This window comes from Ammospiza caudacuta, chromosome 7, assembly GCF_027887145.1.
Source record: "Ammospiza caudacuta isolate bAmmCau1 chromosome 7, bAmmCau1.pri, whole genome shotgun sequence".
Taxonomy (NCBI): domain Eukaryota; kingdom Metazoa; phylum Chordata; class Aves; order Passeriformes; family Passerellidae; genus Ammospiza; species Ammospiza caudacuta.
The window spans coordinates 47,628,004-47,638,345 of NC_080599.1; the positions used below are offsets into that span (position 1 = coordinate 47,628,004).

The 10,342-nt window shown below is 48.0% G+C and overlaps 1 protein-coding gene across 1 annotated transcript in view; it reads right to left on the bottom strand.

Annotated features, from left to right (window-relative positions):
- The window catches only part of WLS (Wnt ligand secretion mediator), a 29,450-nt gene extending 28,298 nt beyond the window's left edge, over positions 1 to 1,152 (bottom strand). The window contains exon 1 of the mRNA XM_058808206.1: positions 966 to 1,152. Coding sequence (XP_058664189.1) covers positions 966 to 1,071 — 106 coding nt within the window. The 5' untranslated portion in view covers positions 1,072 to 1,152. The remainder of the gene's footprint in view (positions 1 to 965) is intronic.
- Between the last annotated feature and the right edge of the window lie 9,190 nt (positions 1,153 to 10,342).

Genomic DNA, 10,342 nt, shown 5'->3' on the forward strand with positions numbered 1-10,342 from the left:
GCTGTGTCCCAGTTCCCATCTCCCTGCCTTTGGGAACGCTCCGGGATAAACAAACACAATCTGGGCTTCAGAGTGCCCGCTGCGGAGCTGGGGAGCCCAGAGCCGAGGGGAGCCGGGGGTGAAACCCCTCCCCGGGCGGCCACGAGGGTTTTCCACGGGCAGGAACGAACCCAGGCCGAGCTCCCGCGGGTTGCAGCTTCTCCTGGGAGGGGATGGGGAACGGGGGAAGCTCCTGCAGCGGGAGGTGGAACGGAGGGGGCTCCTCTCGGAGGAGGATCGGGAGGGGACCCGTCCTGACAGAGGCCGGGAGATGGGAGGGGAGGGGACCCCCCTGGAACGGGATCGGGAGGGAGTGGGGGGATCCCCCGCAGAAACGAGCCCGGACAAAGCGCGAGTCCCAAAAAAACCCCAGACCGGGACCCGCCCTCCCACCAGTCGCTCCCCTTTTTCTTTCCTTCCTTTTTTTTCCTCCCTAGATTTTTTATTAATTTTTTTTTTTTTTTTTTGTTCTCATTCTGGGAAGGGGAAAGGCTTCCTCTCGCGGCCGATTCGGAGGCCGAGGCACGGGGAGGTGCAGCGCCAAGAAGGGAGGAAAAATCCTTTTAAAAAAAGAAATTATTATTATTTTCTAAGCCAACTTTGAAACGCGAGGCTCCCTGCGCGTTCCGTCGCCATACTGAAGCTTTCCCACTTCCCTCTTTCTTTAAGTCCAGGCTGAAACCAGGCCAAAAAAAAAAAAAAAAAAAAAAAGAGAGAAACCAACACAAAAACTTTTCCTTGGCCGGCTCCCCCCGCGGCAGCCGCGGGACGGGCACAAAGGGCCCGGAGCCGGGATCGCTCGGCTACAAAAGCGGATAATGAGATCATGGGAGCGAGTCAGCGATACTGTAACCAGCACTAAACAAGCGGGCAGCGGCGGGAGGAGGAGGAGGAGGAGGAGGAAGGCAGCGGCCCCCGGCACTCACCGATGAGCCCTCCCACCAGGAAGGCGATGACTTGGAGCACGAGCAGGATGCCCCCGACGATGCAGAGCTTGCGGGTGCTCATGTTCTCGATGATGGCCCCGGCCATGCTGGCGGGGCGGCGCGGGCCGGGCCGCGCGGGCCGGGGCGCTGCGGACGGAGCGGGGGCCGCGGGCGGGCAGCGGGCGGGCCCCGCTCGCCGCCCCAGCCGTGATTGTGCCGCTCCCGCCGCCCGCGGCCGCTTTAACCGGGCGGCCACACGTGACCGCCGCCCCTCCCTCCCCGCGCCCCGCCCGGGCCGCCACAGCGCCGGCAGCGGGGATGGGAGCGGCGCTGGGATCGGCACCGGGAACCGGCACCGGCACCGCCGTGCGCTCACCGCAGCCCGGCACCGGCCCGGGGAGCAGCCCGGCCCGCCCCGGCCATGGACACCTTCCACTGTCCCAGGCTGCTCCAACCCGGCCCTGGGCACTGCCAGCGACCCAGGGACAGCCACAGCCGCTCTGGGCACCCTGTGCCAGGGCCTGCCCACCCTCACAGCCAGAATTCCTTCCCAATATCCACCCAAATGTACCCACTTTCAGCTTCCAGCCATTCCCTGCGTCCTGTCCCTCCATGCCCGGTCCCCAGTCCCTCTCCAGCTCTCCTGGAGCCCCTTCAGGCCCTGCCAGGGGCTCTGAGTTCTCCCTGGAACCTTCTCCTCTCCGGCCTGAACTCACCATCATGCTTTCCCCACTGCTCTCCCATCCCCATGGCTCTGGGCAATGCTTTGTCCTTCTCCCAGCCCTACTTTGATTCACCCCAGTTGCTCACACTGAGCAGTTTTCCCAGTTCTGCTCCCTCCATCTCTCCCCATTTCCCCGAGGAGGATGCTGTGTACCCATCCCACCCTCTGGAAGCTGCTGGCCTCCTGCTCCTCCTGCTCTGAGCTCTGTGTGCTCACAGAGTCCTTTTCATGGCCCAGAACCAGCTCATCACCCCCTGCCATCACCTTTAGCCGCAGGACAAGGGGAAATGGATTTGAACTGAAGGGTGGGCAGATTTAGATCAGATATTAGGCAGACTTTTGCACAGGGTGCCCAGAGCAGCTGCGGCTTCCCCTGGATCCCTGGCAGTGCCCAAGGCCAGGCTGGAGGGGGATTGGAGCACCCTGGGATGGTGGAAGGTGTCCCCCCACGGCAGGGATGGCACTGGATGGGCTTTAAGATCACTCCCAACCCAAACCAGTCTGGGATATCTCTGGTTTTTGTTTACTGGGTACCTCAAGGATCCATGCTCTGCTCCCTGTTGCACATGGAGTGATGGATGAAGAACATCATCCTGTAGGACTGAAACTAGGCAGGGAGTTGTCAAAAACACTTGAGAACAAATAAACCATGAAAGGAGACAACTCTTAACAAAAATACAGACAGGAACAAAATGAAGGACAGGTCAAAGATGTAGAAGCACAAACCAACAATGAACTAAAGCAAAAAGTGTCAGGAAAAAAGTTGGGAAGGACTCCAACACTCCTTGACCATTCAGTATAGGAGCTGAATGGTTGTCCGTACTTGGAGCTTGGTTGGTAGAGGTTTAGGACTAATATAACTTGGGATAATATAGGTTGGGATATGGGCACCAGGAACAACTTTAGCTATTTTGTCACTGCAGGACAGTTTAATCTTTAAGAATATTGTGAGTTTTACCTTTCTGTTGTTTAGTTTTAGCTTTACTTTCACATTCCAGTTCTGACTTCATTGTTAAAAATAGCTCCTAATGGACGGGTCCTTGCAGCCATCATGATCCCACTCGGATCAGTCACATGGATTTGCTTCCAAAAATCAAAGCCTCTTAGTGGCTTTTGGCCAGCACAATTAAAGACTTCAAATACCAAATACTTCATACTGAAATTAAAAAAAGAAAAAAATCCCACATAAAACAATTGCTATTAAAAATGCTTCTTTTGAAATATCTAATAATAATTTTTGGGATGTCTGTCTGACGCAGTGTTGATTCTGAGTGATGATTTTTGCTCTTTTCTCTGTTGGGAATGGAACAAACCTTGGAATTGTGTTTGTTCCCTCATAGTCTGTAAGCACTGCTGAAGAGCAGAGTCAGACAAGTCCCAGCCACTCTTTGAGGTCCTGCTTATCCAAATGCAGGGACCTGTGACCAAGCAGAATCCTGGAATGGTTTGGGGTGGAATGGACCTTAATTCCACCCCTGCCATGGCAGGGACACCTCCCACTGTCCCAGAGTGCTCCAAGCCCTGTCCAGCCTGGCCTTGGACATTCCAGGGATCCTGGGCAGCATCTCTGGAGACCCTAGTGTCACTAAATCCAATCTGCCTTTAATGACTCTACAAAAGTTACAAAATGCAATCTTCTGTTAAATGTCCCTTTTGTTCCAAGCCATTTATTTCTGGGACAAGAATCTCAGAGGTAGAGCTCAAATCATTCCATCAGGAAAAAAATCTGGACTGAAAAAAGTAAAATACCTAAACAACAGGAAACAATTCTTCACATTAATAAGGCACTTTCCATTTCCATGACCTTCCTACACCTTTAATACTGCAAAATTTGGAGAAATTAATGACATGTGACTTTTGACACGTGTCCAAAGGGCATATGGAGCACATTCCACAGTGACCACACACAGACTGGCACCAGAGAGGAGCCAGCTGTGCTTTCCAGCTGCTCACAAATCAGAATTCCTGTCTCTGAAAGGATCTGGATCAATCATCTGGGAACTCATCCATTTGCCACTTCTGACACGATTTTCTCCTGCCTGCTTTAGGCTGTTTGGAAAGCTGAGCCTTTACAAGAGCTGTGCCAGGGTCAGCCCCAGGCAGGAGGAGGAGCTTTCCACAGAGAACTCTTGGCAGGGTTGGGCCTAAAGCCCAGATTTTCAAAGGGGTTTTGCTGCCTGAAGGTGCAGTAAGTGCTCAGCAGGGTTTCCACACGCTCCTAAGTTTTGGGGCTGTGAGCTCTGTTTTCAGGGTGGGTATTACTGTTGCTTGATGCAAGTTCTTGTTTGTTTTGTACACCTAAAACATTACAAAGATGGTCCAGTGTGCAGTTTAAAGATAATTAAAAGGGTTCAAAAGCCCTGCTTACTTCTCAGTATGGACTGCTCTGAAAGGTAAATTCTTAGTTCTGTTCTCTTGCAAATACTGATAACATGGAACATTTTCTCACTGAACAGGAAAAGAGTGGTTTTGTCATTTCCAGCACACAGATAGTGGGGGACATTTTCTGTTTGGAAAATGGACATACCTTTTCCGTGGTTTGGAAAGATACTCAAATGTGGCACACGTCAAAACAAGCATGGAGGGCTGAGTTTGGTGAGCAGGCAGAGATTTTCACCTGGTAATGACCACAGCAGCTGGGAGTAGGAAGAAAATCCCCAGGTCTGCAGTGCTCCTTCCAGCTGAAGCAGCCCTGCTCCAGAGTGTAAATACTTGCAGAGGTTTCCAAGGCAAACATTCATCACTGATTAGGAGGCAGGAAAGCTGAATTTTGCCACTGTTCCCACATCTGGGAACTCAGAGTTAGACATAATGTTTCACAGAATCCCAGATCAACTGAGGCTGGAAAACACCTCCAAGAGCGCTGAGTCCAAGCTGTGACCACCAGAGCAGCACTGGGTGGGTGACACTGCCCAGCTCAGGGACAGAGCCACTGTCTGCACTCAGCTGTCCTGGGCTCCCTCAGCAAGAACTGGGCAAGAAAACCACAATTCTTGGGTTCCTGGAGTCATTTGCATCCGACAAACATGGAGAGAACAGTCCAGACAACTCTTCTGATGGCTCTGCCCTAATATCCTTTCAGGTAACAAAACTTTCCTCACACTGGGTGAAGCTTCCATGGAATCCCAGAATGGTTTAGGATGGAAAATCTCTGACACCATCGAGTCCAGCTGTTCCCCCAGAACTGCCCCATGTCCCCAAATACCACATCCACAAACAGGCAATCAAGGCTTCCCTCAGTCTGTAAGACAGAGCTGAGCTGTTGATTTGACAGAGCACATTTCAGCCTGTCAGACTGACAGTGCAGACTTGTGAGATCCTGAAGGAGGGGGCCAATAACAGCACATTAAAATAATTTATTGAGGACTGTTTGAACTGGATTTTTCAGTGTTATTTATAGTCTTCATAATTACCATGTGGTTAAAAGGCTCAAGCCCTCCAAAGCTGTGGAACTCTTTGATTTGGATCTGCCAAAATGTCTTTTTCAATTATCAGCAAACAGGCAGAGTTCCTGCCATGGGATATCTGACAAGTCTGGGGAGGATTCATCATTACTCTATCACTGAATTCCCAAGTTCTTCCATCCAAACCCCGTCCATAACATAATGATCATCTGGCAATAGGAACAGCTCTGCTCAAATCCTTCAGTTTGATTGAGCAATCATCTAGAGGCCCATAAGTTTTGTCTCATCAAAAGCACTCCTAGCACTCCCCCCTCCAGCCATCAGTGCCTCTCACCTCCACAAAATCCATTTATAAACAGCCAGGTCTCCCAGCAGGCCCCACAGGCAGGAACATGGGATATCAGGATGGCTTCAGGCACCCCTCCAGGCTGGAATCTGCCTTTCCCTGCAGCGTGACATCCTCAAAAGCAAGCAATGAAACTTGTACTGCTAACACATATGGCCATGTTAATATTTAAAATTATGTCCAGCATCCTGTCTTAGCACAGCAAAAGTAAAATCTGAATTGCACAAACATTTGTAGCAAAATCTCCATAGTTCCATCACTCCTATCCATGTTCAGAATACAGAGACTGAATTCCATTTTAATTAATGGCAGAGATTTAACCAACTTCCTGTGCTGTCTTCAGATGAAAAGCTGACCAATATGAACATCACTTTATTCTTCTGTAATGTTAAATAATGTGCATTTTGTAGGTGTCTGTTTTGGATTTAGGAAGAAACGATCTGCAGTTCTCAATGTCTGCACTGTGTGTACAGAGTTATCAGTACATGCAATCTCAAACTTTGGAAGTCTGCAGAAATTAGAAATTTCAAGTTCAACCAAAGCCACACATGCCCAAGTGCCACCTAAACCCAAACATGAAGCATGGATTAGGTTTTAGGATCTCCTAGAAAGAGAAATCTCTTTTGGAACAGTCAGAAAGGGCTATGGCCAAAACTATCCGGTAATAGTTACGAGCTGTAATTTGACATTTTAGATGCACATTGCTCTTGCCAAGCAATATCATATTTTGGCTCTTGAAGGAGAAAATAAAGAGAAGGATCTGTCCAGGATGAGTAATTTAGTACAATGTAATCAAGGCAAGCTGCCCCACAGACTGGGGGCTCAATTAAAATTAGCCAGCCAGGGCTTTTTTCCTCTTAAATAAAAGTGTGTGCATTAAAGAGGAAAGAATTTAGAAAGATAAATTGTTTTCTTATTAGACATTTTCCATCTGAGCCCAAGTGTGGGCTTGTACTGCAAGAGCAGCTGGTTGGAGGTGGGGTGGCTGAAGCAGTTACTGAGCTGCGTTCCTTGGAGCTTTCCATCCCTGGAGACACGTCCCAGGCAGGGAAGCCCCTGTTCCCCCAGCCAGCACAGCCCCTGAACTCACAGGTTTCAGAGTGGCCAGGAGGCACAGGCACATCCCAGACCTCCAGGGGGATCCCTGGCAGCAGCAGAGCGCAGCTGGCACAGAGGAATCCACCTGTAATCAGGAGCTGCCAGCTCTGTGTCTCTGGGCAGGGAAGTGCCTTGGAAGTGGAGCAGTAAATTGCTGTCCCTGTGGCTGTTCCAGCTGCACTGAGCTGCGACACAAACACTGAGTGCTGAGCATTTGAGGGTCCTGCCATCCTGGTTTTACCCAGGCTGAGGCAGCTAATGAGGCAGAGGGACACTTTAGGGGGATAATCTGTGGTCTCCAGTCCCCGACAGGGATTCCTGCTCTTACCCAGCAGTCTGGGTGGTTGCAGAGCCCTCAGCCTCGCTGCTTCCTCTGCACTCAACTCCCAGCTCCCCATTTAGGGTCTTTGCAGCCCGAAAATTCCATGGGTTTTGTGCAGAGCCACCCACAGCAGCTGTAAGGTCGCAGTCCCAGGTGGGGATTCACCAGAGCTCAGGTTCTGTGAGCTCTCTGCTCTAACTGCAGAGGGAAATGACCCAGATGATTTTTATTATTGGCTTCTCTCACATTCTGGGTTTTTAAAATTCGAATAATTTCCTTGGTTTGCTGTCAGCATTTCTTTAAAGGCAAAGCACTCAGGATAAGCACATGTTGTAAACCCTGAGACGAATTTTTTAATGTTATTCAAGTGCTCATTCAGCTTTCTCAGAACACAGACCTGCAAATCTCTTTGTTAAGCAGGACATTATTTTTAATAATTCTCATGGTATATTAAAAATGCACCAATATAAGCAAAATAAGATAAATGAAACAATACATTTAAATACTTAAATTCACTTGTACCTCAATTGAGTATATCCCAAATTATACCATATGCTAATGCAAATCACTGTAGTTTTTTTACAGTAAATCCAATTTCAGCTGGAAAAGACTGATTTGCTGATCTTATGTGTTGCTGTTATTTCAAATTTTTGTCCAAGTGTTTTTACCAGTTCAAGCAATGGGAAAAAATTAGCTGAAAGGGTAAGAAAAGCAAACTCCATTTCTTAACTCCGGCACTGCTCGTGGTTTAAGGAAATTAATGAATTTCTTGAGAGAACTCTGCTCTCACAGTAGCCACAAATTGTGCCCATCTCACATCAAGGATTATATTTTCATATATTTTCAGGGGATCTGATTCTGTTATAGTAAGAAATACTGGCTAAAAGAATAATGCAGAGAGTGGCACAGTCCAGCCACGTTTCCTGTGCAGGCAGGAGAGAAACCCAGAATAATTGTCCTGGAATGCACCGAAACCTCTCAGCAGAGGTCCTGAAATATTCATGAACATTAAGAAAACAGCAAACTTTTGGGGAGTGTGCTATTTAGCTGGAATTTGCTATGTGCTGCCATGCTCTGAGCTCTAAAATTACCAAGGGAAGGCTTTTTGCAGAAAGTAAATGAAGTAACAGAGACTTGGGAATTTTATCTTCTGGCTGCCACAGACCACACAATGCTGAATAATTCAGCTCCTCAATTACTCATCCTAACTGGGAAGATTCTGATGTGTTTGCTGGTAGATCAGTAGGGAGCTCAGAATTTTAAGATGAGATTTACTAAGTGTGTAAATTCTTCGTAAATAGTAGAGGAAATACCAAACTACCTTTTACCAGCTGGATTTACATTAAGTGAATGGCTAAATTTACATTTACCAGCTGATTTACATGAACTTCCCAGACTCCTCCTGTGTTTTTGTTCCTTTTGGAAAGTTCAGAGGCAAACAATTTTTGATGGGGGGGGGGGGGGGAAAGAAGGAAAAAGAAGAATAAGAATCTTCAGCTGCAGGTAGGGAACATACAACAGTGCAGAAACTTCTGTCACCACTTCCCATCCTTTCCCTGCCTGGATGTGGATCTGGGAATTGGATTCTGGGGATTTGGATCTCTGGATTGGGTTTTGGGGTTCTGGTGAGGCAAGTCAAGAACTCCCCCAGTGTGAATTAGTCATATTGAAAGGGGTTTAGGAGCATGGAAACAACAACTTCACATGAAATGCTGGGAATAAGAGACCTCTGATGAAATGTTTATGTGTTTCACAAAGACATAAATATTTGGAGAATAGCAAAGGACGTGGCTTGGCCTGGGCAGGCTGGAAGCAGTTACCTGATTAGCTGGCAGCAGTTGCAAAGGCTTTTCCTTGGCAGCAGCCCCAGCTCTCCCCAGCCCTGGGCACAGGAGTGGTCCCTGCTCCGTGCTTGTGAGCCTGTTTGTGGTGCTGCACAGGGAACCGAGGCACGCTGCAGGGAGAGAGAGAGAGGGAAAAGGGATGGGGGGAAAATTGTTTCCAGGTGGAGCCTCAGACTGTGTCGCATTCCCAGGCTGGGTTGCTTCAGGCAGAACTCAGCACTTTGTCCTGTCTGCACACAGCACAGACTGAGCAGCAATCTGGCTGGGAGAGCCTTTTTTGTGTTGGAAAGGGGATGTGGATCTTTGCTTTTCCAGCTGGATCGATTTCCCATCCGGTTCATCAAGAGGCTGTGTGAATTCCTGTGCAAGTGGGGGAATGGGATGAGGGATCCATCCCTGTCAGAAATACACAGGCAGTGCTGGCTCTTGGTGATTTTGGTGCTTCTGGCCTGATTCACAGCACAGCTACACCAGTCAGGCAGCTTTGCTTCTTCTCTGTGTACTTGGAGATAAAATCCAAGAGAAAGTGCAGAAGGACAGGAGCACAACCTGTTCTGAGGCAGCAGGAAGTGTTTCCAGAGCAGGACTATTTCTGGCAACACTCTCCCAGCTATTGATCACAAGTCTGATGTTGTGAATAACACTCTGATCTGGAGTCTGTCTGCTATTTTTGTAGGTGTAGGGACTTCTTTTGGATGCAGATATTTTGAAAAACAGCCAAGCTTCCCACACTGTGCTTAATAAAATTATTTGAATATATAATAATGTCAAGTTGCAGCATCGTGTGGGATCATTTCTGAGAGCTTGTCACTGCCTCAGAAGGTTTGGCTGATTAGAACATTTAATGAGAGGTGTTTGGCAGAAGGCTGGGACAAGATCATTAAAGTCCCTTCCAGCCCAAACCATTCCAGGATTCTGTAATTCCATGAATTTAGGATATGGGGATTTGTTTACATTTTAAAGTATATAATTCCAAAATTATATTTCATTGCTATTTTGCCATTCTGCAGCTTTGTTTTCAATCTCTCTTTGATTTGCAAGGCTGGTTCAAGACCACTTCAGCCCCAGTCTGTGCAGAACAAGCATTTACCACACAGCCCCTCGTGCCAGGACAACACAATGCTGGGAATAAGCAGTTGGAAGTGATAAAGATGCTATGTCTTGAGCCAGTGCTGCCACTGAAAAATGTCTCACAAAACAGCCTCGGAGGAGGTAAAAAAATCAGATGGGGGCGAGCTGAATGACATGGAGGAAGGGATTTTTAAATCAGCATTCCCACTGGAAAAATATTTTTTATGCATTTCTGCTGTATCTGTCGTGTCCTCAGGCTCACAAAATTTGGCTGGGAAGAGCTGAAAAGGCCTATTTGTACTCAGTAATTTTCATGCTTCTGTGATTCTCTGGGCTTATGTATCTTGTACACGAATATGTAAAAATCTCATATTTCAGGGGTTTTTTTCTTATATTCCTACCAGTGAGGACTTGCTGGACACTAAGCAGGCATTGTTTAAACACTTCCCCTGCAGCTCCACTGGGATGCTTCAATCTGTCTTGCAAAAGAGAAAAAAAGAGATTAATCATTCTTGTTTTGTGTTTTTATTCTGAATGCTTGATTCTGACAGTGAAAGCAATTTGTGGG